Source organism: Liolophura sinensis, chromosome 10, assembly GCF_032854445.1.
Source record: "Liolophura sinensis isolate JHLJ2023 chromosome 10, CUHK_Ljap_v2, whole genome shotgun sequence".
In the NCBI taxonomy this organism is placed as follows: Eukaryota; Metazoa; Mollusca; class Polyplacophora; order Chitonida; family Chitonidae; genus Liolophura; species Liolophura sinensis.
Window position 1 is genome coordinate 16523348 of NC_088304.1, and position 26549 is coordinate 16549896.

The following is a 26549-nucleotide window of genomic DNA, read 5'->3' on the forward strand; positions in this document are numbered from 1 at the left end:
TTTCTATGTCATTTCGTCAAGATAGCAACATAGATTGGGTTGATACGAGAGGAAACAGTGAGATAAAAGTGGCACAAACAACAGTGTGGAGGAGGGGGAAAACTTGGAGGCAAAACAAAGCATGTGATTTTTCAGCGTGGCGTGCATGTGACGTCAGAATACTTCAATTTCATTGGTTGGTAGGTGACAGGTGTCAGTCATTTACCACGTGTTCGTGTAGCTTTCGCTAAGCGCCTGTGTGTTTTGATCGGGGCGCCCGCCATCTTATGTCGGGTGTGTACATCTGATTAGTTTCCTGCCAAATTACTGCAGTATTTGAACAATTTCTCTAAGGCAGCTATCAAAAGCTTAAACTGTCATCTGTGGTGATACCTGTAGCAATCAGTTGTCGCGATGAGTTTAGAAACGTTACTAGAAGCGGCGCACTATTTAGAGCAACGTGGAGACGGGAAGCCAAAAACACGTGGTAAGTGTAGCACATGGTAGGCGCATTTTATTTGTATCATGTCCACATATTATCGGGCTTTTCATAGGAACGATTTCTGGTAGCTGTATTTCTGAGGTCTTTCTTGACCTACCTTTTGCAGAATTTTGTGTATTAGCCCATTACTCGTGTGTCCTAATTTTGCTTTCTGCTCCGTTATGATCGTTTTCTTGTCACAAAATATATTTAAATATTCATGAGGGTCTAGCGGCGTGATGGCGTGAAAGTGTTGCGTCCTTCAACCAGTTTTAATTCCTATTGTAGACGAGGCAGGGAGAAGTTTTCACCCATATGCAAAAACACCTCCGCCAGGGTACAGTTCCGATGGATCGAACGATAACATGGGATTTTCGAAGTTCTACTCAGATTTAAAGGACAATGTGGAAAAGAGGCGTTCTGGCGGGTGAGTGCGCGTGCTCGAGCTCCATATGTCAGTCTATTTTTAGATAACCAAGTTGAGTCTAATGTCGATTTCCGTCATCAGCCGAAGCACGTGGACCTTATATCATAAACACTCAGTGTCGAAGCCTAAACATGTACTTTGTATTGTCTTGAAAAATGTACATCTGTGTGACAGTATTTGAGAAGGAGAAAAACTACACCATAACCTACTTTGTAAAACCACATGTAAGAATTTTTTGTGTTTTATGTACCGGTACGACTACCGTAGATGTTTATCCTGTAGGTAGTTCCAATATAGGTCAGCCATCAGTCCTAGTTTTGAAACCTGTGATGACAGTTACTTTTTCGATCCGGTAGCAATTGAATATCATCTGGAGCTGTTTAAATCATACTATGTTTTATGAAGATGTGTAGTGGACTTCCATCATTAAGTTTGGACATAGTAGCATAACTAATTTCATAGTTTTGTTGACTTAGAAATCTAAATGTGGACTTGTTTTAGCACTAATACTGTTATATTAGAATATTTCATGCATGTCAAGAACAGAAACACACTGGGCAAACGTAGTCACGTAAACGGAAGTACATTTTACTCCTACTTGTAATTTTTTAAATTATTTTTTTTATTCAGTGCAGGGACACGGGAAGTTCATAATAAGTTGGAGAAAAACAGGTAGGAAAAGTTTAGATTATCAAGGATTTCAGTAAGAGTTTTAAGTTCGGTGAAGGGAAGCATGCTATTTTTTTTAGCAATTGAACACTTTAGGCAGATTTATAATATACAGATTTTGAAATAAACAATGCAACATCTTTACTCTTAAGTTCTCATCAGCATTTAATTTTGTGTAGGGAAAGATCTGATTTTAGTCCTTAAACATGTCTATTTTCCAAATTGAAATCAAGTGTATGTCCGGTAAAATGTTGTTCAAAGGTTAGAATACTTCATAGCTGTTCAGTTATACTTTTGCTCATCCAGCCTTTTGATACATATCTTGCCAGCACTAGCAGTTTACGTTTTGAAGACTCATGCAGCATTTTTTTTGGACAGCAATGACAATGTAAGGGGAATAGTTGCTACTTGTACTTGCTACCTACCTGGCATGTACACAGCCTACAGCTGTCAGTGGGAATACATATACAAAAAGACCAGAAGTGTATTCCAATCTTGCATGTATCGACAACATACAAACATTAGTGGAATTTAACCATTTTTGGTCTTTTGAGAAATTATCATTTGTGTTTTTTTTTTTGTTTTTTTTTTCTCCCAGACGTGCTCACTTAAAGGAATGTTTTGATACCCTGAAATACCAGGTCCCTTCAATCCAGGACAAGAAAACTTCAAATCTGACCATCTTAAGGGGAGCTTTACGTTATATTCAGGTAAGGATGTCAAGTATTATTTCAGTTTAGTTAATAAATCAAAGGTCAGGGGTCTTCCACGTGTGTATAAAACGTTTAAGGCTCCATGTTGTGTAAATCAGATCAGGGATATATTCTCGTTGATTTTAGACCCCGATATTCAGCGGCAAAATTCGGTCAAAAAGTGAAAATTGCTGTGGAAAAAAAACAACTCATTTCTGTGGTTTTCTGGTACAAATACTAAAATTTTTGGCCCAAAACTGAATTGCAATCGAAAATATATGCATGGTGATGAGCGGTCGATAAAGCCAGCAGCTTTATCCGTGACAAGCTGTTTTCATGCGTGTACGTAAGGACTAAATAAATTAAGATCAATTTTTAAATATATTCAAACTATGGGGCTTAATACAAAGTGGGACTCCTTTGTATTTAGTTTCATCAATCTTCGGTAGGCCAGGAAAGTGAAAGACGTAGATAAAACACATGCTGGGGTCCAATGAATGTTGCTTTGATACACGTCATCACATTGGCTGTGTGTCTCCCCGGTGGACCAGTGAGTCTGCTTCTTACAAATTATGAACTGTATCCAACAAGGCAATGGCAGTTTGACAACCACGAAATCTTGGCGATTTCTGACCAGCTACATAGTACAGTTAAAACCGAAAACAATCCAATACCAATCGTGTTGCTTGACTGTGCGAATGACTGCCTCCGATAATGGTGAATTTATATCTTTTACTTCTGAACTGAAATGCTCAAAATGTGACACTCGTTAGCTAGTCAAAGGCCGAAAACAAGTGACACCTCTAAAGGTAGGTGTGAATGTCATCTTCTTACAAAGTGATAAGCCATCCCCCGTTGTTTTAATCTCTTGTTCAGATTACCAGGATTAGCAACACCGCAGGAAACAAAAGAGGATTATAGCCACTGTTGATAATACCTGTTTGACGTGCTTGAGTAATTTCGGCCATAGTAAAACTCTGAAAATTAAACAGTTTTAAGATTTTATTCAGTATTTTTTTTGATCCCGCAAACCTATCTTTGCATTAAATCCGTGAAAATAAATTCTAACAAATACTAAATACTTTACAGTTTATACCTCTGATTAGAATAAGCCTTTCTTTTGTGTTTGTATTCCTATATGCCATAAAAGTGTGTATTTTTATGTACTATTTGTTTGTTCCTTTCTTTCTTCTAATATTTATAACAACGAACATCTGAACATTGCATAGATTATTACTTATTATTTCATTAAATACCTCTGAGCAGGATAAGCCTTATATCTGTATTTTGTACAGGTTTACATTTAATTTATTGTTTAATTCCTTTCTTTTCTTTAATATAGCAGCGAACAGCTAAACATACATCACCTTGGTTCATTACTGTTATATTATACCATGTATATCTCCAATCAGGATAATACACTTGTAAAAGTATATTCATGTACCAACAACAAAATCATGATCAGAAATGAACGTCAGACGAAATTAAACTTTTTCTCCCTCATGTATACATATATACACCAGTATATCAGATATACTTTCACATTCCCAAAATTACCGATCGCTAAAGCGGAAATGAACTCAATACCTGGTTATAGTCTGTGTTTAAGATACAAATCACTCAATCTGGACCAGAAAAAAATTCCAGTTGTAAAAATTTGGACTTCTATGAACACCTGTAAAGGTCGTGGCATTTTATATTTTATGTGTCTATGAAAGGTCAAGGCAGTTTCATATCTTAATGAAACGACAATGCTCTTTTTTGTGGACATGAAAGATCAAGGCTATTTTATGTATGGTACTTTCCAAGTGTCAAGTGTCTTTGTGAACCAGCTTCAAGGTCAAGGGTTTTATTGTTTTCTGTGCATATGAAAGGTCAAGGCTATTTGATGTATGGTACTTACCAAGGGTCAAGGGTCATGTTTTGAGGTTTGTTGCATGGGCATGTGACCTTTTGCATCACTACTGATTGTTTCAGAATTCAGAGGTATTCCGGACACCGATAAAGGCTTCCTTTTAGATATGTGAAATAATTCGATTAAAACATGTCAAAAACAAGAGCTCTGTGGAGTAAAAGGTGAAAAGGTCATTCATATTAGCGGCGGTCGAAAGGCTTAATACTTGTACTGAACTATTAAGTGAGACTTTCTTTTCATACGGCATCAGCAGGGTTGAGGACATAGAAGGACATAAGGACATAGTTGTTTACTCAAACTCAAACTTATGTTATTTGCTGACAAAAAAAAAAATTATCTGTCTATTTTAAGTAACATGAGTTGAGTGGCAAACAGTAAATAGTTTGACTATTTACACTATATAGAAACAAAAAAAATGTAAATCAAAAAAACGGCTTCGTTTAAAGTGCCAATGCCTCGACCAAGTACACCTGAAAGATCCACATAGATCTGTCTGAAAAACTAAATTCGACTTGCTGTAAATAGCTTCCCAACCCCCAAGAAGTTTTTTTTTTCTTTTGTTTTTCAACACAAATAAGCTAATATTTTGCCGTAATGTTACGAAAAAGTAGTTGAAATAAAAATAGTTCGTCTCTTCTGTTACTTTAAAATGGCAAAATGTTTTTTCTGTGACATAAATATAAAAGCGATGGAGAAGTCTGCTGAGGGACTTCATAATTAACATAACAGTGAGTCGTCAGTTTCACCTGAACTTCATCTGAGCAACTTACTGTACGACTTAAAATCATGTGATTTGTCAGTTCATGTGTCACTGTCATCTCCAGGTACTTTGGCCAGAGCCTATACACCTAAATCTTCACACCACGGTGATTGTAGGTCTTCTTTTTCTTTAGCATTTTAGGAAGTTGAAATCTGTCCAGTTTTGTTTGAAAGTGCACCGGGTGAAGTAGGGTGAAGCTGTATTTTACCTTAAGTTGAGCATTTTTTTATTGACACATTTTGCTTCATTCTGATTAATTTATACATCATATAGTGCCTCTTAAGAGTTTTTTGTGCAGCTGGGTTAATTTCTTATCAGAGAAACTTAAGCATTGGTGTCAAAGGTTTCAGTTTGAGATGCATATGTGCTTTAGAAAGTTCATTTTTTTGCATACCAAAGTTTGGATGAAATAATGTATATATCAGACATCTTGGGTGCTGTTGTAAACTATTCTCAGGGCCATCATGTGTGAAAGGTGTTAAATGTTTTTCTTTCGTGAAATATTCTTGTGCAAGTCATTACCTTGATCGTCTTCATCAAATCTTTAGATTGAAATTTTTTTTTTTTGTTAAATTTTTACACATTGTTCGCATTTTTCTATTCTATTTATTGATACCCTGTTTTACTAGTATTAAATAACATATCTGCATACATGTAACTTCATTATGTTTCTAGATAAATAAATGTTGTTCTGTTCTGTAAGTCATTGAAAAACTTTAAAAGAAGAGGAAAAATAAAGAAATTACAGTCAGCCATAAATTAACATTATCCCTAGAGTAGAAAAAAAATACATTCACATGAATATCTGTTCAACATGGTATGTTCTCTATCAGTAATTTGAGCTGGTTTGGATGATTTTGGAGCCATTTTACTGAGCATAATGTAGACCTAATCTGGTAGATTTATCAAATCATTCAAATTTCTGTCGAAATTAAACAGTAATATCCACATGCTTGTGCCGGTAGTTCTCAACATAGCATTTGGCAATCAAGGGTGTCACTGTCTACATTCCTCAACAGCCAACAGCTATCCCAGAATGCCCTCCCTGAATGAAACTCCTCCCACGTCCTTTTTTGTCCAAGCTAGACTGTAAATCAACAAAGTGGGTGGTCCTAATGGCTCTGGCTAAACAGGAAAGCCTTAATGGCTGCTACAGCCTGTCTGATGTTCATGGCCTAATTTGAAGACCCCTGGATTGCTGAGTGGCTGGCAGCTGGAGCAATCTGATTGGATGATATTTATAAACACTGCCATGTGGCTGGGCCGGCTTTGTGTGACCTGGCATTGCCCTGTGTGTTATGAAAAAGCCAGGCAACAAAGACACAGACACAAATTTTCAACAAACTTAACATGTTTAGGGGAATTGCTTTGGCATTATTCCCTGTATTTCATTAACAATTTGTAAAGCCATCTGTTAAGCCTGAGGTAGCCTTTAGATATGCAAGTAGAGTTCATAACATTGCTCCAATGTAATTATGTAACACAGTGCTTATGTACATGCAGAGCCATGTTTTATATTGGGCTCTTCTAGACTCCCCACCCCCTTGCCCGTATCTAAGAACAGGCTGTATCTATTGAGATTGTCTAATTTGATACCCTAAATGACCACAAATTTTGTCCGTGACTAGCTAGCCCATTTTTCCCGATTTTGAGAGTTTTATTGAGTTTGGATAGGTGTTTTGAGGTTTGTTTGTAACATGGGATGATGTTGTACTGGAAAATAGTCATTTTCAGCACCTAAAATAATATTTTTGGACATTTTGACATTTGCCTAAATGCATTTACATGCATACATGTGCATACTTGCACCGATAGCTCAGTTGGTAGAGCGTCCGCTTCAGGGGCAGCAGATTCAGGGGCAGCCCTGGGCCGGTTGTTACTTCCTCACTTGGCGTTCAGCATTAAGGGGATAGTGCATCAACTGGTTGACCTGTATCAGTATAATGGCTCGGGCAGGGTGGCTTTTTTGCCTTCAGTAAGTCGTCTCAGTGAAGCAGCACTAGATAAAAGAGCGGTTGAAATTTGTTCTGCAACAAGGAGTCATATAACATGCACTGTAAGGATTCCTTTGTCGTCATATGATTCACGATCTAGTAAAAGTTGTTGAGCTTGATTCGGGTAGTTTAGTATAATGTAGGCCTACATATATGGTTTTTTTTTTTTAATCTTTTTTCAAACTCTTCTGATTGAGTTTTGTTTGAATAGTTGGTGTGATTCTATGACACTTCTATCAAGTGAGCGAGCCTCGCTTTCTCATCACCTTCTTTGTTCAAATAATAGTTAGACAATATGTTAACAAGAAATTAGTTTAACACCATGCATGTATTCCATATTTATATAGTAGATATTGGGGGAAATACGGGGAGTCTGGTTACCATGGCAATTTCAGATAGAATTAACGCATGGTCACCTATGTGTTGATGTTTCCCCAAAAATTGAACCTGCACATGCAAGAAATAGATGAGTTTCAGGTTTGAACTCTAGCTAAAGGTAGAAACAGCCCTTCTATACCTTGTGATAGAAGGGCTGTTCTGTATCAAAAATGTTGGGCAGGTATTTTTTATCATAATTTCTATTACCAGATAATGTGGATATCTGAGAATGTGGATATCTGAGAACAATAGGCAATTATGGAGAAACTTGAAAAGTGAAAGAAATTTCTAAAGGAAAGATGAAAAATGAAAGAAATGTTTACAGTAAAGATGTGCGAGTTGTATTCCAGAACATATGGGGACAAGTGGTCAATAAATTAATGTCAACAAGACAACCTCACACTGTTGACAATATAAAAAGTCCACAGCGTAGAGAGTAAAACTAGAGCAGCAATGACAGTGTGCTAGTTGGCAAATGGTCTCACCTAAAATGATGAAGTATAACCGTGAACTTAAAACTGTCATTCTGGTGAAGGCTGGATGCAAAGTCCTACCTATCTATGTAGACATAGTAAAGATGAGGAAATTAGGAAATTGGCAATTTGGTGAGCATAAGGAAAATGGAAGTCAACAAATGTGAGGCACAAGACATTGTGATGTCTGTATGTACTCCTCCAAAAGTAAAACTTATACAGCACATGGAAAACAAATGGAGCTGTAGCATTCAACATGGATACTCTCTGTCAGAAGGGCAATAAAAATTGCCATGCCAGAATATGGTCTGGTTAGTGGCGGGCGTGACAAAAAGATTTGAGAGACAGGGCCATCCTGACTTGTCACATGACATTGGTCCGAAATTATTTGCTGGTTTTGTGATGAGATAATATGAAGAAATTAACTAGTGCAGTGAACTTTTTGAGGATGCCATAAACATGCAAGACTTCAGTTATGGACGTTAAATTAAATTTGTGTAAATTAATCATTGCATCATCCTGACACATGCAAACTACAGTCCGTGCTGTAATTGGGCGGGTAGGGGGTGGGATATATCATCCGGTATAGCTGATCAAAGTTTTAAGAGACATATTTTTGTACCAGGTACTTTCAATCTTCTGTAGGTATTGAGGAGAAAAGAGAAGGATTTTGAACAGGAAATGCAGAAATGGGCATTAGAGAAGATTGCTCTTCAGCAGAGAATTCAGGGGCTGAAAAGCGACCTCAACAAAATGAACATCGAGTTTGACCTTGACCTTTGGGTGTCCAACCAGGATCAAGAAACTGCCTCCACATCAACTGCCTCAGGTAAACAGCACCATTGTGATTGGTTGACATAGACCACTAATGAAAGTGCGTGTCTTGAAGCCCTTGTCACAAAGTGCACTCAATGTTGTGTGCTTGTAACTACAATGTAAATCAGTAAAACAGTTGACCTTGCTATGGTAGTGTGTAGTGCTGCATTTTCATTGTGAAACAGGCCCCAGATACCCAGGTTCATGTCTCAGTTGGAGTCATGAATTGAAAATAGACCTCCACTGAATTACCTCCCTAATCACATGACAGTAGCTAAGGCATAAAGCGAGACGTAAAACGACTAAAAATGGAACCATACCCATTGAAGTAGACTTATAGGCCTACAGTATTTAAGGGAGGTAATTCAGTGTGGCTCTGTTGGAAATCTTAGTACTTTTGGGCTTGGCACCTAGCATAAGGACACCAAGTACAGAGCTGTATCAGTATCCTGTGATAGGGTGGGTCGCCATATCTCCTGTCTCGGGGAAGAGGCAGTACTTACGAATATGTCAGATTTAAGAACAACCTGCCGCAAGGAGATACTGAACAGAATCATACTGAAAGCAATGTTTAACCCAAATTAATTCACGTATTGTTAAATCATGGTGCGATAATTCACCTGTATTACTTTTTGTCCTCAGAAAATGGCAGCGTACAGCTGAGCGATGAGGAGGTGTCCAAATCTGTGTTACAAACTAGGGGTGAGTGAAAGAAAAGTAATTATTTACAAAAGCAACTTGTTGAAGTCGCTAATTTGACTCGCCAACAACTCAGGCTATGACTGTATTTTGTTAGTTGCGGTTTTACATTATGGATGAGTTAGCGTGCTAGCGCAGTGTAATGAACCAGGAGTCTCTCACCAATGTGGTTGCTGTGAGTTCGAGTCCAGCTCATGCTGGCTTCCTCTCCGGTCGTACTTGGGAAGGTCCGCCAGCAACCTACAGATGGTCATGGGTTTAGCCCGGTTTCCACCCACCATAATGCTGACCACCGTCGTATAAGTGAAATATTCTTGAGTACGGCATAAAACACCAATCAAATAAATAAATAAATAAATACACATTATGGATGACTTGATACTTAGAATAAACAGCTAATAAAAAATATTCCTGATGTTTTTTCTCAGAATCTAAATTGAAAGTGGAAACTTCCATGCCAGGTGAATCCTTGACAGTGACAACTTCGTCATCAGCCAGTCATCCCAAACAGCTCAACGCGGCCATCATGACACCAGTCGTCCCCACGACTTACCGAACACCCGTCACACAGATCCTTCACCAGACCATTACTCAGAGAGCCGCCATGCAACAACTACAGATGTTGCAACGACAACAGAAGGAAACTGCAGATAAAGGTATGGGGGAATACTTCATTTTGAAATGGTTCATAGATCTATTGGGTATAGGCAGATCCTAGTTCAGCAGTGTTTCACCAGCCCTCTACAAGGGGAAGCAAATCTTCCAACTGACATGACAGCAGTGCTGATTACCTAGCTGAACAATACTAAAGGTATCAGTAATTTTAATTACATACTAACACAAGTCATCATGAATTGCCATGGCTGGTATCAATATTCTAATAGGTGGAAAGTTCTAAGATTTGCTTCCCTGTTCTCCACGCAACTTCAAAAGTTTATGAAAACACATCTCCTTTGATGATCCGCATATTTACACAATCACGCACAAGTGTTCGTCGGGAAAGGACATGGAGAACACAATGGAGCAGCCACTCGTTATCTTTTCTTTCAAAACCAGTGTGTTAGATTGGTCGGTGTGGGATAAGATTGTCTAAAGCCAAAAAGCAGAGATTTAAGTACAGTTCGGTCGGAAAAAAGGGTCAGGTCATCGCATATCACCACAAGTAATGGTTAATTTAATTGAACTAAGGTTGAATCCAGACTTCTTTTATTATGATTAGGTACCGTAAGAGAATTGCTATTTTGTCCTGATCAATTCTTTGTCTATTGCAGTGTCGACCGTCCAGTCCAGTAATACCCGCACTCCTGCCCAGATTGTGCCCTCGGTAGCACAAGTGCGACCTCAGAGCGGATTGTCACAAGCTGTCACTCTGCAGACAAAACCCCCTCTTAATTCCCACATGGCCACAGTGAGCAAACTGGCATCTGCCATTGCCATGCCAATATCTACAACTCCAAAATCGGCAGGGCCAGCACTGATGCCAATTGTAAGCAAACCGCCATCAAGTGTGGTTGCCATAGCATCATCTGCCACAACCACTGCTGCGGCAAGTTCTGTAAGTCAACACAGTGCAAAGCAGGCAGCTAGCCTAGCCACTCCGGCTGTGACGCCCACAGTGACATCGCCAGCCATGCAGGTGGGCATTGTGGGTAATGCAGCAATAAATCAGACTTTGACAGCATCGCTGATGAACCATGGGCTTACGAACCACAATACTATCACTGCAGTCCCGACAAATATCAAGCAACTGCTTGGAACTGGTGCCCACCTGGTATCTGCAGGGACGCAACTGTCTGCGATCAACCCGCTGAGAACATCAACACTTGGACAGATGTTGTCATCGGTTTCGAATGTGGGTGGTGTCAGTATAGCAGGAGCCAATCAGCTGTCTGCAGTCCATCCGGTCGTTTCGTTGGCACACATCACGCCTGGATCGGCCCACATTATGTCGCCCATGTCAGTGGTTTCCCCGAATGTGCATGTTAGCAACCTGTCCCAGCAACAAATAAACAACATGATACAACAACAACAACCACTGCTGAAGTCCCTTAACCAATTGCCACTGATTCAGCCTCAGTTCCTTCAGGCCGGTCAAGTGGTCAGTCAGCAGATGGTCAAACCTGTTGTGTTGGTACCCAGCGGAGTGGCCACGTCGTCTGGGCAACCAGCACAGGTCACCATGTCTGTCACCCGCTCGACTTCGTGAAATTCACGGAGTTAGCATAGAAGAAAGACAAATTTTCAAGTCATCTGTGATATATGTTAGAGATTATACACAAAAGTGGATAACATTTTATCCATATACATGCATGTATATTTAAAAATACAAAAGGAAAAAAATGTAACATGTATTTTGTCCTATAGACGAGATAACTTGATAGAGTTTAACTGTGTAGTTAAAGGTTAGTAGACAAGAATTTACTAGAACTGGACAACCCATTTTAATGTTACACCGCCTGCAATGGTCAAAGACTTCTTGCTAATTTCAACAAAAAATTTTTATTCCCAGATAGATATGCATTAGAAAGTTTATTAGTGACTTCTACAAAACATTTTCAGGTTAAAAAATTGGAGAAAATTGACACAAAAAGGTTTTAGGTATGTTGTGTGATGGTTTAGGTATGTTGTCCTCATAGCAGTTAATGTTGAGATGGTATGATGAATCCAGCACCGTATCGGAATGTATTGTTTCATTTCTTCATAAACTGTGCATTAGTGGTAAAAAGCTGCTTAAATAATCCTGAATTAACTGATGAGCATTCTAACATGTACCAGTAAACAGTTTTACAGGCACTAGTTACATCTGACATCTGAACTTGAAGGAGAACAATTATAAGTTCAGATGAGGAGGAGTGAAATTTATAAATATACATGGTTAGTCAATTTTTCTTTAAGGAGAAAAAGACATTTGTATGGTGGGTAGTTATGACAACATTTTCGTATATATCACTTTTGCATAATAATGTTCCAAGTGAGGATGTCATGCATTCCTAATAAATGTATTTGATTGTAAAAAAAAACTGAATTATGCTATAATTTCGTGACATAATGAAATAAAAATGATGAAAATTTTAGATCAACATATTTGTCAGGAGAAAAGCACAAATTTCAGCACAAAGAAAGTTTTACTGTCTTTGTGTTCAAATGTGTAACATCTACATTTACAATATATTTTTTGGAAAACTGTGTATACCAAGAGGTGGTCCCAAACAACACACCATACAAAAATCAAAATTCCTCTTCCCCCTAATTCCCCCTTAACGAAAAATTGTAAAAAATACTGAAGACTACATGTACAAAAACATTTGAGACATCATTTTTATGTTTTCTCCACCTTTAAGTGTACTGCGTCTTAGAAACAGGGGCCAAGTCCATGAAGCCAGTGTGTTGACTTTAAACAAAATTGCAGACATTTGAAACCCATTTTGGCACCAAGGATTTGAAAAGATAGACATTTGAGGTATTATGTACAGAAAAATCCTTCACAAAGTTTCCTAGTTTGTAGTCTAAGCACATGCATTCTAATGAAATTTTTAATTTTGACTCGAGACATTTTGTGTAACGTTGCCCTGGAATTGTAAGAAGGGTTACAAGAATGGGCATGTTAGTGTCTGTCCACTTATGGTGTGAATGTATTACATCGAACTTAGAAATATCTCAACATTTCTAGAATAGATTATTTTCTGAGTACCAGGGTCCAATTCCACACAGTTATTTATGAGGAAAGTTTTAGGTCAAGGCTGTTGAAATGTTAGAAGTCTTTCTAACTGTTCAGTTTGTTTACAAAAGATAAAGCATTAAAAAGTAAGCATTTCAATAATGTATCAACTTTTGACCATGTAAGCCAGCAAAGACTGCATGATAAATATGAATGTCAGGTCTGAAAAAGTTTGAATATTTGGTGAAGACAATGTTTCACTTCCAAGGTTTTGTTCTTAATATGTGTATAAAGACTGGCGAGTCTGAAATGTCCATTTGGGTGGATTTAATCTTGCCCTCATACAAATATCACTGCGTAAGAATTAGAGCCTTTTTTCACTCCTTTCAGGCACTGATATCTCACCCTTACCAGTAAATAAAAATCTGATCTTGTGAGCAAACAGTTTCAACATTGTGTGCATCTACACGGAGCTGTAAGATTTACATGTGTAGGAGTTCATCAAGGGGACATAACTTTAGCAATACAGTTGTGTCTGAACTTGTATGTATAAACACTACAGTCCATGGCAATATTTTGGTTTGGTGTTTCACACCGTAAAATTCCACCTTCAGTGTAAAGTCAAAGCAACTAGAGAAAACACAGGGTTAGCATAAAGCTTGGTGAAACTATCTGCATGATGAAGGTTTTCTTGAAGTACATGCATTCCTATGCAAACAGCAATGAGCCTATTGCATACACACCAATCAGCCTATTGCATACACACCAACCGGACTATTGCATACAGCAATCAGCCTGTTGCATACACAGCAATGACTCGTATTTGTGTACTTTTCTTTCTATGGGGGAATTGGCCGTTTTTCTTTTCTTTTTTGTTTTCACAAGCACCACGCTTGCTTTCGTTGCCGGTGATTATATGTAATAGATTTAATTATTTTATCTTTTTTTGCAGTGATTTGTGTAGTAACAAATTCAAAACGCGCTCCTCTCTTGCAAATGAACAGTGCTATGCAGAATCAAATTAATGTTATCTATATGAAACGATAAATTTCTGAGAAACAATGACAAAAACTTTTAACAGCAATGTGATAAGCTTATGTGCAGAATAAAACTGTGCATTGTACATGCTCAAATTTATCTCCCTTCTTGATACAATCTTTATTTGAACAAAGGATATGGACTATTCTTCCTTGCGTTGTTGATGTGACTGTTGTAATTAGATATTAAAGCTAGTTTTGTGCTTAATTTTCATTCAAAATTGGAATTTGGTTTGTTAGAACCGTGTCCCCACTCACACAATTCATTGTGCCAGTTTTCCTCACACTTGCTCTCACATGCATGTGTATCTCACGAAAGTATACTATTGTTTTGTAAATTGCACAGTTTGTAAATTCTGCTTTCAGAATTTTAATGCATGTCCATGTGTGGAGTATCACACATGTTCCTTTTCAACAATACCAAGCATCTCTTTTCTTGGTTCGCTGGATTAAATTCTTACCAAATAACAGTGGAACCAAGATAGTGATTTTGAGAGGTGAAAAACACCATCATTCCATAGTGCTTCAACAAAATAATTGTCTTACAAGAGTCTCTTGTTTTATAGGAGCAAATACAACATTTCTTATGGTGCTTCAGGATAAAATGTTTATTTGCAAGAACATATGAATAAAACTTGTATTATAGGACATGAAAATAATGAGAAATAAACTATTCAGAGTTCGTACAATTTTATGGTGTGATTTAATTATAGATTTTGTCCACCATCCCTAATCCAAAAATCATTCCATCACTGCATGGCATTACTGATCAAGGGCAGTCTACATCTTCAGGCTTTATTCATTTATTTATTTATTTGGTGTTTTAAGCCGTACTCAATATTTCACATATTGACAGCGGCCAGCATTATGGTGGGAGGAAACCGAACAGAGCCCGGGGGCAACCCACAACCATCTGCAGGTTGGTGCCAGACATTCCCATTTATAGCCAGAGAGGAATCCAGGGATGCTCCTCGGCTGTTGCGCCGTGCTGGCCTCCTAACCCCCTCTACCACAGAGGCCTCATATTTCGTATAAAAGTTGACTATTTAAGTGCACTTTCAAAGTACTGGTATGTATTACCAGCCCTGATGGCTCAGTTGGTAGAGCTTCCGCTTTAGGGGCAGTAGATCCAGGGTCAATCCTGGGTCAGGTCACACCTAAGACAGTGAAAGAGGAAGTTTCCTTGCTTGGCGTTCAGCATTAGGGGATAGTATAATGGCTTGGATGGGCTGACTTACTTGCCTTCAGAAAGTTGTCTCAGTGAGGCAGCACTAGATAAAAGAGCAGTGGAAATCTGTCCTGCAACAAGGAGGCACATAACATGCATTCTAAGGATTCCTTCGTCATCATACGACTGAAGAAATGTTAAGTACGACGTTAACCCCAAACAATCAATCAATGGAAAGTATGTATTTATTTCTTTGATTGGAGTTCTACACTGTACTCAAGAACATTTCACTTAAATGACAACGGCCAGTGTAAGTACGACAACCACATGCAGGCATTGGTGAGAGGCTCCTGGGTCATGCGCATATCATCAGGCCATAGAGGACGCCACTTTTATAAGTACATGAAGGCCTTAAACTAATACCTTCATACAAGAAATTAATCAAACTTCACAACAAAAAAAAATCGTAAGTGACCCTGTAAATTAGAAAAATTAATCAGAATCAAGCAATATGAGTGAGTGGCTGCTTGGGGTTTAACGTCGTACTCAACAATTTTTCAGTCGTATGACAAGGAAGGAATCTTTAGGGTGTATGATATGTGTCTCCTTGTTGCAGGACGGATTTCCACCGCTCTTTCATTTAGTGCTGCTTCACTGAGGCCCCTTAGGTGTGACTCGACTCAGGATTGATCTGGATCTTCCACTCCCAAAGTGGACGCTCTACCCAAGCAATATGTGTTGCACAAAAAAAAAAAATGAACTACAATATTCAGATATGACATGTATGTGGTGGCAAGATGTCAGCAATGCCTCTTTACATAACTAGTATCAAATCTGGATTTATTTTGTACCTGCCTGTAATGCCAACTTTTCTTTGCTGAATGTCAGCGGTGTTGCTATATTAGGCCATTTATAAAAATACGTTTGTTAGGGTAGCTTGACCCCTGCTCCAAAAAGCACCCTACTGTTAAGTTTTCACTTTCACTTTTGACAGATTGTTTTTCTATCTCTCTTGATGTTAAAATCCACATCTTTCATTAGCCAAAATGAAAAAATGAAAATATCTCTATTGACCTACTCTAGTTTTCCAGACATAGTTATCCCAACAAACACTTCTTTAAGATTGGCCTCAGTGCTCTCATTAGACCTATAACATCGGTCTAGCTTTGACACTATTCCTACTTGTTTGGGTTTCATTTCCTCTGATATTTCTTTAAGCAAATAATTTTTCACTTACACAAGTTTTATGAGAAACTGAAGTGCCTGGCATAAACCACAGACCTCTGGCAAGTTACTGTATGGGTTACTCTGTGGGTGTATACTCCATAAAATTTGAGTGGAACATCACCATTGTGGTCAAGTCAAAATGGCAGAGTACACTGGACAACCACTGCTCTTAGGCAGATACCGGACATAAAATCTGATGCAGGCAAAGCACTACGAACTTGATTTGAACAAGTTACTTCATTAGTTAAGAGAGTTGGCCTAAAACATAGATATCAGTAAATAGAATATTAGCTGGAATCAAGCCTGTCTTTGGTTAGGGGCTGACATGACTGATAAACTGCACCACGAACGATCAACAGTATTCACTCGCTTACTAAACAACTATACAAAACAAAGAATAACAAGCATATAGTCAGCTATCTGCATGGCTGTGTTTGCACTTCTTCCTCTTCTTCTTTTTGACACCATTTGCAGCCTCTCTGAATGTTTCTCTTGTCTCTGTTTCTTCTTCAGAAGAATCTTTGGCTAATTCAGTTTTCTGCCGTTTCTTTTTCTTGAACTTCTTTTTATCTGTTGTACTCTGTCTCTGATCAGAATCCATGGAGTCTTCTGCTCTCTCACTTCCAATAACAGAACAATTATCTGTGTCGGCCATATTGGCTTTCGATTTTGAACCCTGTTCAGTTTGCATGGAAACCAGGCTGCTATTGCGCAGAATAAATTCTGGGGACACTGCAGCCTCTGCAAGCCTAGCGTCTTCTTCAGAACTGAATCAAGAAAAAAAAAAAAAAAAAAAAAGAAATGAAGACTAGAAGCAAACAAAAATGTCACTACTCAAATTGTAAAATAATGAAGAGAGTCTGCAGTTTAGTTTTTCTTACCTGTCACTACTGCTGTTCTTTTGTTTCTGCATTCTACTTGCTTGTTGAAGCTTGAGTCTCTTAGCCTTTCCTTTTGCTTCTAGCTGTTCTTGTGTCTTGTTTGAAAACATCCTAAACCCAAAGTCATCTGGGATAAAGAATACATTACTGATGAAAATTCAAAGCACATCAGTTGAACCATTAATCAGCATGTAAGAGGAGTGAGTGACTGCTTGGGGTTTGACGTCGTACTTAACAATTTCTTAACAATTTTTCAGTCATATGACTACGAAGGAATCCCTAGAGTGCATGTAATGTGCCTCCTTGTTGCAGGACAGATTTCCACCGCTCTTTTACCTAGTGCTGTTTCACTGAGACGCCTTACCGAAGGCAAGTAGGCCGCCCCACCCGACCCATTATACTGATATGGGTCAACCAGTGGTTGCACAATCCCCTGAATGCTGAACACCAAGCGAGGAAGTTACAACTCCCTCTTTTTAAGGTCTTAGGTGTGACTCGAGCCAGGACTGACCCTGGGTCTACCGCTCCCGAAGCAGATGCTCTACCAACTTTGCTATTGGGGCCGGTATATGTAAGAGGAAGACTAGTGGTTTCAAATATAACAATTAACATAATATAACAGCTTGAAAGAAAACAAAAAGAATGAGCAATTGTCAGGGGAAAGTCAACTAACACCCATCTCCAAAAATACCTGTATTCATTTTTTTAAATTATTTTTTTGACTGAGTACAATTCAGTCAAATTATTGAATTTAATGGTGGGTTTTGGAGACCATGTATAATGCTGGATACCCGTAATGTGGAGAAAGAGGTTTGGTTCTTTTAAAATTCTTAGGACATTTACTGGTGCAATGTCATGCATAAAAAGATGTATTTCAATATGCGTTGTCCAAAAATTGAATAAATACCAGTAGCTGGATATAGCTGTTTCCAGTGATGCTCACGTTTGTTTTGAATTCTTTCACTTCAGTAAACAACACCAGTACCACAAGAACGTTTCGACTCAAACAAAACGCAATGTTTGAGTGAGTGAGTGAGTGCTTGGGGTTTAACGTCGTACTTAACAATCTTCAGTCATATGATGACAAAGGAATCCTTAGAGTGCATGTAATGTGCCTCTGTGTTGCAGGACGGATTTCCACCAATCTTTTATCTAGTGCTGCCTCACTGAGATGCCTTACTGAAGGCAAGTAAGTCGCCCTGCAGGAGCTATTATACTGATAGTGGGTCAACCAGTCGTTGCACTATCCCCTTCATGCTGGACCCGAAGCAAGGAAACTTCAATTTCCTCTTTTAAAGTCTTATGCAATAGACGTCCGTCACTGATGAAAGTTGTTGTCGTATTTTATGCTTGATTGCCACAATATGACTGAAATACTGCTGATGTGGCAATGAGCATTTTTTAACCCAAGAGGCAAGTATATGTATACTTTTTTTCATTAGCTCCAAAACATCACATGTTGACCTCCATTCATGTCCCTTGTTTAATGAATGGAAAATGTTAAAAAGACAGAAAGTTTAAAATTTGACTGACAGACAGACACACCGACAGACAGGCACACCGACAGACAGACACACTGACAGACAGACACACCTACAGACAGACACACCGACAGACAGACACACCTACAGAAAGACACACCGACAGACAGACACACCGACAGACAGACACACGACAGACAGACACACCGACAGACAGGCACACCGACAGACAGACACACCAACAGACAGACACACCGACAGACAGGCACACCGACAGACAGACACACCGACAGACAGAGTGACGCATAGAGCTGCTTGCAGCAGCTAACAACTGCTTATTTCTGCATACCATTTGAACTCTCCTCACACTGATGTTCCTTCTTATAAGCTTCAGACAACTCAGAGTCTCTCGAGAGCTCAATAGACCTACAACAATTACAACACATTTCATTAAACATACAGCTTGTCTCTAAATTTTGTTCCCATCAGTCTGGCAAAATAAAAATAATTACTATTTATGTCATTTGTGTTCTATTTTTTTCTCCACAACCTGCACGGTTATCGTAGCTGTCAGGTGGACATGTGACAGAAGAGCGTGGCATCGGTGGCTACCACGTACCACATCTCATCGTGCAGAAAACAAAAACAAACAGACATCCGTCTGCAGCTGAGTCGAAGGAAGAGAATTACATCTGGCCTCCATCACTGGGCACTGTTTCCCAAAGCAATATTTGAGTTTTAGTCTAACGCGGTAATCAAAATTAAAGGAAAAACAAAGCAGTAAAATGAAGTATGTGTCCAATGACATAGTTGGATAGATTTTTTTTACAATGGTCTACAGACCACCGTAGAATCTGATCTTTTAATCAGAAAAATTCTAAAAAAAATAAATCCAACTATTTTCCCGGATAGTTTTTGATGGCCTTACATCTCATATATACTTCATTTTCAAGTGGTCTTTGCTCATAAATTGCTACACCAGTGTCAAAACATTGGTATCTAAATAGCAAGGTGAAATGACAAACTAAAGATATTGAGATAATCTGAATTGTTTACCTGAATTACACCTGGGATTAAGAGGCGGAGGGATATGAAACTTGGTATTTCGGAGTTCACAATGCTGGACTCGCCACTGGTTTAGCCTGGGCAGTGGCGCCTTGGGAGTACGAGCCCACAGCATGCCTGGACATGTCTACACTGCTTCGGGAATATTCGTCGGCTGCCGGAGTGAGCCAATATCTTCTGGGCGCATAGAGCCGAGCTAGATCTGATAGATGAATATATTCAGCCGAGGCCCGATTCACAAAGCGCACAAAACGTTACGTGCGCTTAACTTCCATGGCGACCAGTGCTGTAGGTGTTACATCGCCATGGTAGTTACGGGGAGGTGAAACGGGCCCCAGGCCTGTTACCATCAAAACACCCGCCGCTGTTAGCCTCTTCACATACATGGAAAAGCACAACTCCCAATACTAACAGATAATTGTGTGAAATTTTATGCTTCTCTACAAGACAGCCCTACATTCGAGAAGATGCCATTTTGAAGACACTTTCAACCATACCACAAGAAAAGTAGTATTAATTTCGGCGATAAATACTCGTCAAATTTCTAATAGATGAATTAATATGTAAGCAAACATATACAATACTGACCTCAGTAACCTTTTCCGGAATCCGGTAGTTCACTTCAGGTGTATTTTGACTATTCTACGGCAAAGATTAAGCGATGTCTTCTTCAAAATTCTGTGGCTGGTGAGTTAATCTAATGAAGGTTTGGACTGCCGCGTGATCAAGCGAAGCGAGGACAGGATTCTCAATCCTGACTGAGTGAGAACAATAGAGCTTCATATCCCTGCATCAATCTTAATCCCACATTAAACTGCTATTTTACCTTCAGAGGATCACGTTGAGACAAATATTTTCTGTTCTTTCCACTTTTGTCCCGTGTGACATCACCGGCAAAAACATGTTGTCAGGAGCATTTCACTTGTTTTACAAAAGGAAATGGTCTAAACCAGGAAAACCACTTTCTTTCAGCCAATACCTGACAAACATTCCACGGCAGGCAATCATGTGACGCTGTTGGCCAAGGTCCTTAAAGGCGCCATTTTGTATGACGAGTCCTGGTTTTCCGCCATTCTTTACTATTGTTGATTAATGTCACACTCAAGAATTTTTCACTTGTATGATGGTGGTTAGTTCAGTGGCATAAACCACCAACCTTTGGCAATTTATTGTCAAACTTTCCCACATATGAAATACAGATTTGTGAAAGTTAGACTGTGTAAATGGACACCCGTGCATCATTGACCAGTTTTGATATTGTAACCAAGGTCCCACAAGTAGTGAGAGCCTGCAGTCAGACTGACAGAAAGTTGGTTCCCTAAGACCTTGCTGTAATTCTGCTAATAACAAAGGTACTTACAAATCTAGCGACTGCGAGAGCTTTTTGGCAATAAATGCCTTCACTTCAGCAGTCACATGCAGGTTAGAGTTGAAGCTATCATCCTGACTATTCTGGGGATATCTGTCAATCAACGAGAACACAGAACAGGGATAATGAAGCTCGGAATTACTGCCTCATTGCATCACTTGTTATAAACTGCAACCCTTGTGATTGTGTCATTACACATTACATGCTCGTAACTGGATCAACCTGGCATATACAAACTTGAACCACAGCAATAAATACATTGTACCTTTATAAAATATACTGGCAAATCGACAAACAAAAAACTGCATCAACAAAAACAAAACATAAAAATTATGCAAAAATCAGATGAGTGAGAAAACTTATTTGCAAAAAAATATTTTTTCTTTCAGAAGAAAGAGTACTTGAAAATATTTATGTAAGTGGGTATTCGGGACCACCCCTTGGTATATATCGCCATTGATTAATAATTTTCTAAATGACGGTTCTAATCAATTTATTTCAATGTACGTTTGTTGCTTATAACCATACATATGTACATGTACTTAATCTGAATTATGATAATAATTATGAAGATAATGAAAGTATATAAATTATTAAAATCTAGGTAGAGCACATTCGTTCCACATTCTAGCGCAAATATATTTATTAAACATGTGCTACAACCTAATTTATAACATTATCACACAAAGACAATATATACCAAGAGGTGGTCCCAAATACCCACCACACAAAAATTAAGTTACAAAGTGCCTTTTTTAATTTAAAGAAAAATCAAAAAAATATCGAGGACCACATTTACAACTTTTTTCACATTCTTTCATCTGAATTTTATGTACTGTCTCAGTTTGTCAGTCCTGGCATTGTCTCTGTTAATCAGTACTGGCACGGTCTCTGTTTATCAGTGTTGCCACTGTCTCAGTTTATCAGTCCTGGCACTGTCTTAATTTATCAGTCCTAGCACTGTCTCAGTTTATCAGTCTTGGCATTGTCTCTGTTAATCAGTACTGGCACAGTCTCTGTTTATCAGCGTTGCCACTGTCTCAGTTTATCAGTCCTGGCACTGTCTCAGTTTATCAGTCCTGGCACTGTCTTAATTTATCAGTCCTAGCACTGTCTTAATTTGTTAGTCCTAGCACTGTCTCAGTTTATCAGTCCTGGCATTGTCTCAGTTTATCAATCTTGGCACTGTCTCAGTTTATCAGTCCAGGCACTGTCTTAGTTTATCAGTCCTGGCACTGTCTCAGTTCATCAGTGCTGCCAGTGTCTCAGTTTATCAGTCCTGGCACTGTCTCAGTTTATCAGTCCTGGCATTGTCTCTGTTAATCAGTACTGGCACAGTCTTTGTTTATCAGTGTTGCCACTGTCTCAGTTTATCAGTCCTGGCACTGTCTCAGTTTATCAGTCCTAGCACTGTCTTAATTTATCAGTCCTAGCACTGTCTTAATTTGTTAGTCCTAGCAATGTATAAGTTTATCAGTCCTGGCATTGTCTCAGTTTATCAATCTTGGCACTGTCTCAGTTTATCAGTCCAGGCACTGTCTTAGTTTATCAGTCCTGGCACTGTCTCAGTTCATCAGTGCTGCCAGTGTCTCAGTTTATCAGTCCTGGCACTGTCTTAGTTTATCAGTCCTGGCACTGTCTTAGTTTATCAGTCCTAGCACTGTCTCAGTTTATCAATCCAGGCATTGTCTCACTTTATCAGTCTTGGCACTGTGTTAGTTTATCAGTCTTGGCATTGCCTCAGTTTAACAGTGTTGCCACTGTTTCAGTTTATCAGTCCTAGCATTGTTTCCGTTTATCAGTCCTGGCATTGTCTCAGTTTATCAATCTTGGCACTGTCTCAGTTTATCAGTCCAGGCACTGTCTTAGTTTATCAGTCCTGGCACTGTCTCAGTTCATCAGTGCTGCCAGTGTCTCAGTTTATCAGTCCTGGCACTGTCTTAGTTTATCAGTCCTGGCACTGTCTTAGTTTATCAGTCCTAGCACTGTCTCAGTTTATCAATCCAGGCATTGTCTCACTTTATCAGTCTTGGCACTGTGTTAGTTTATCAGTCTTGGCATTGCCTCAGTTTAACAGTGTTGCCACTGTTTCAGTTTATCAGTCCTGGCATTGTTTCCGTTTATCAGTCCTGGCATTGTCTCCATTTATCAGTCCTGGCATTGTCTCAGTTTATCAATCTTGGCACTGTCTCAGTTTATCAGTCCAGGCACTGTCTTAGTTTATCAGTCCTGGCACTGTCTCAGTTCATCAGTGCTGCCAGTGTCTCAGTTTATCAGTCCTGGCACTGTGTTAGTTTATCAGTCCTAGCACTGTCTCAGTTTATCAATCCAGGCATCGTCTCACTTTATCAGTCTTGGCACTGTGTTAGTTTATCAGTCTTGGCATTGCCTCAGTTTAACAGTGTTGCCACTGTTTCAGTTTATCAGTCCTGGCATTGTTACCGTTTATCAGTAATGGCACTTTCTCAGTTTATCAGTCCTGACACTCAGTTTATCAGTCCTAGCATTGTTTGTTTATCAGTCCCAGTACTGTTTGTTTATTAGTCCTGACACTCAGTTTATCAGTCCCAGCATTGTTTGTTTATCAGTCCCAGTACTGTTTGTTTATTAGTCCTGACACTCAGTTTATCAGTCCCAGCATTGTTTGTTTATCAGTCCCAGTATTGTTTGCTTATCAGTCCTGACACTCAGTTTATCAGTCCCAGCATTGTTTGTTCATCAGTCCCAGCATTGTTTGTTTATCAGTCTTGTCATTGTCTGATTGCATCAGTCATGGTGCTGTCCTTTGTTCATCAGTTTGGATAATATCTCAGTATATGTCATGCTTAACATATATTTTTATTTCTCTATGCCATGGATACTCCAACTGATACTGAATATTAATGATAGAAACTACTTCCCCTGAGCAACATTTTCTACTTAATATAACTTAAGATACAGCTTACCTCAACGACGGCTTATTCCCTACTAATTTCTTGGTTTCACTTTTCCCACAAGTTTCGTTCTTTGCTGTAAATAAAAACAGAAACTCCGTGACATGAACTCTGGAAATAATAGTCAAAAAAGAATTTCAGCTGCTATAAGCCAAAACGTAGGTACCAAACAATTTGAATTAACAGTTATCCTGGATACTGACAGAAACCTACAGTGACGAACAAAGCACGGTTATGGGTCCACTGGCGTCAAAATACTGAACACCTTCATCTTTTAACCTTGGCATTAAGGATTAAGTGGTTCAAATTTGACGAAATTCGAATGACATACTTGATGTTAAAAAGCTGAATCATGTAAAATGCAGCCATATACTTTATGCACTTATGCTATACTTAGTATGTCACACTTTTTCTAAAATTACATTGTACTACCTAAAGCATTTTTTTCTCCTACTGCTTTGAAACATCCACTCTGAACACATGTTAATGACAGGAATTTCATGAAAGACCATGAGCTCACACTAATTAGGCTTTTAAGCTGAAAGAAGCCTACTGTTTTTACTTGGTCGATCAAATAAAACAATTTCTTTTCATTTTTAGTCACTTTTTTCAGGAAAGCCAGACACAAAAGAATAGTTGTCTAGGGCACTCAGAACGCATAATTTTTAGTGTCTGCCAGACTTCAGTTCGAGAGGAGGTACCTTATACAAGACATAAATATAATTAGCGGCATATGTTTAAGCATTAATGGATAACTGTACATTGAGAGGAAATGAAAGACATGAATGCAATGGAAATTGAACAATAGGCCCTTACTTCTTCTCTAAAATGTTTAGCCAATGATCCATTTCTAAACAGCTACTATAGCTTCACCTAAAGTTACCTGTCCAATTTGCTTAGCTTTCACTCTGTAGCACTCCGATCATTGTCCTGATGGATTTCTACAGTATGGAATCTAATTTTTTGGCAACACAATCTGAAAAGTGTGTTGTTGTAAAATAATGTTTATTTATTTGAATTTGTGTTTTACTCCATGCTGAAGAATATTTCGATATCAACTTTGGCCAGCATTATGGTGGTTGGATGCTGTTTACCGCTTACTTACGCCAATTCATGCTTCCCTGAGTGAAACTTGGTAATCAAAGACTTCTCAAATATGGAGGATACTCTGTTACAAAGTATGAGGGAGGGGCACATGTGTGTTTAAGCCTTACCATATTCCACTGTCTTAAACAACCCCAAAAACACATTCTGCCCCCACAACTAAAATGGTCTACAGGTATAGACACCGGTCTAGAGAGCCAATCAGTTTCCTGATGTAAGTTCTTATTCAGAGGTTTTCAGAAGAAAGGAAAAGGTAAAATATTGGTCATCAAGTCGTATCGTCTAATACCTTAAGTCGAACCAGTCTAAGTCAGGTAACCTAACAACATATGTACTGGATATTTTGAATTATTGGCTCTATTTTATCTGCATCTGTTTACATTGAGAACTTGGCCTTCATTTTTGATGTCTATATTTCAGGAAAACTCCATTCTTACTGCTATACTAGCCACCGCGAGTAGCCTTGTAAGCGGAGTTCTGCAAATGGACAATAAGTTATCTCCCTATGCCTTGGCTCGCCAAGCATGAAGAATAAAACAGAGAACGGTTTCTTAACACTAACAAATGCAGATAAAAAGGAACCAGTAATCCGAAATATCCAATACATATTTTTTTTCTCGACCTGACTTAGGCTGTAGACGATTCAACCTCAGGTATTTGGCGATCTGACTTAGACAAGTTGGCTGTTAGACGATATCACCTGTATTCATGCAGTGAAATATACAAGTTAAGACTATACGTGCAGAAAACATCCATGACAGTAACATATAATTGAGTACAGAAATGTGCATCATTATTATGATTTTTTTTGGGTCATACCACACTAACTTTGTCTTCACAACTGCCTGAATATTGCCTGTGGCCTTTTAACTTCACTTGTCTGCTTGACGGCTGTTGTAAGGACTAGGTTGTTATCACGTGACAGAAGTGACAACAATCCACTGACATGATTAAGGAACTTCCTTTTCACAATAAATAGGGTCAGCGACCAGCAAAGGCATCAGCCTTTAAGTGTCTAGCTACAGCTGCCCAAGGCATATGGATTTGTTGTTGTTGCCATGCCTGTAACTGGGTGGTATTTCGCTGTTCACCATTTCACATCAGGGTTTTATTGCTTGCCAGTTCAGGAAAGATTAACGTACCGATACATTTGGCTGTGAGACGGATCGAAGGGCTTGAAACCCCTACATATGTGGCTTCTCGAAGTCTTTCCATCTCTTCCTCATTTTCAGTATCGCTGCTGCTGTCGTCGCACTCAGCTCCTATGGGCGCTGACATCTTGGATCCAAAACGAGGCGCGCGCACCTTGCAGATCGCGAGGTTATTTGGTCAGATGAAGGCCG

General features: G+C 38.9%; 2 protein-coding genes across 2 annotated transcripts; one reads left to right on the top strand and one right to left on the bottom strand.

Annotated features, from left to right (window-relative positions):
• The first annotated feature begins 274 nt into the window (after positions 1-274).
• Positions 275-13585, top strand: LOC135476599 (max-binding protein MNT-like). Its single transcript, XM_064756677.1, has 8 exons — positions 275-466; positions 749-887; positions 1518-1559; positions 2155-2266; positions 8414-8597; positions 9227-9286; positions 9712-9939; positions 10555-13585. Exons 1-8 carry the CDS (start codon positions 394-396, stop codon positions 11487-11489), a joined length of 1773 nt encoding a protein of 590 aa, XP_064612747.1. The 5' UTR covers positions 275-393; the 3' UTR covers positions 11490-13585.
• A 1587-nt stretch (positions 13586-15172) lies between these two features.
• On the bottom strand, positions 15173-26484 carry LOC135476752 (nucleolar protein 58-like). The gene is made up of 6 exons (XM_064756879.1): positions 26349-26484; positions 24115-24178; positions 21161-21262; positions 19085-19161; positions 17255-17381; positions 15173-17140 (listed from the first exon to the last, which is right to left on the bottom strand). The coding sequence occupies exons 1-6, from the start codon at positions 26482-26484 to the stop codon at positions 16786-16788; spliced, it is 861 nt and encodes a 286-aa protein (XP_064612949.1). The 3' UTR covers positions 15173-16785.
• Positions 26485-26549: the final 65 nt, after the last annotated feature.

Bases quoted from the DNA above. Each gene is read 5' to 3' on its own strand.
- LOC135476599 (XM_064756677.1), top strand. From the start codon at position 394: ATGAGTTTAGAAACGTTACTAGAAGCGGCGCACTATTTAGAGCAACGT. The intron at 888-1,517 runs GTGAGTGCGCGT...TTTTTTATTCAG, and splicing joins GAAAAGAGGCGTTCTGGCGG to TGCAGGGACACGGGAAGTTC. The intron at 2,267-8,413 runs GTAAGGATGTCA...AATCTTCTGTAG, and splicing joins GAGCTTTACGTTATATTCAG to GTATTGAGGAGAAAAGAGAA.
- LOC135476752 (XM_064756879.1), bottom strand. From the start codon at position 26,484: ATGTCAGCGCCCATAGGAGCTGAGTGCGACGACAGCAGCAGCGATACT. The intron at 21,263-24,114 runs GTAAGCTGTATC...GTTGATTGACAG, and splicing joins GGGAATAAGCCGTCGTTGAG to ATATCCCCAGAATAGTCAGG. The intron at 17,382-19,084 runs GTATGCAGAAAT...TCTTTATCCCAG, and splicing joins GTGTGAGGAGAGTTCAAATG to ATGACTTTGGGTTTAGGATG.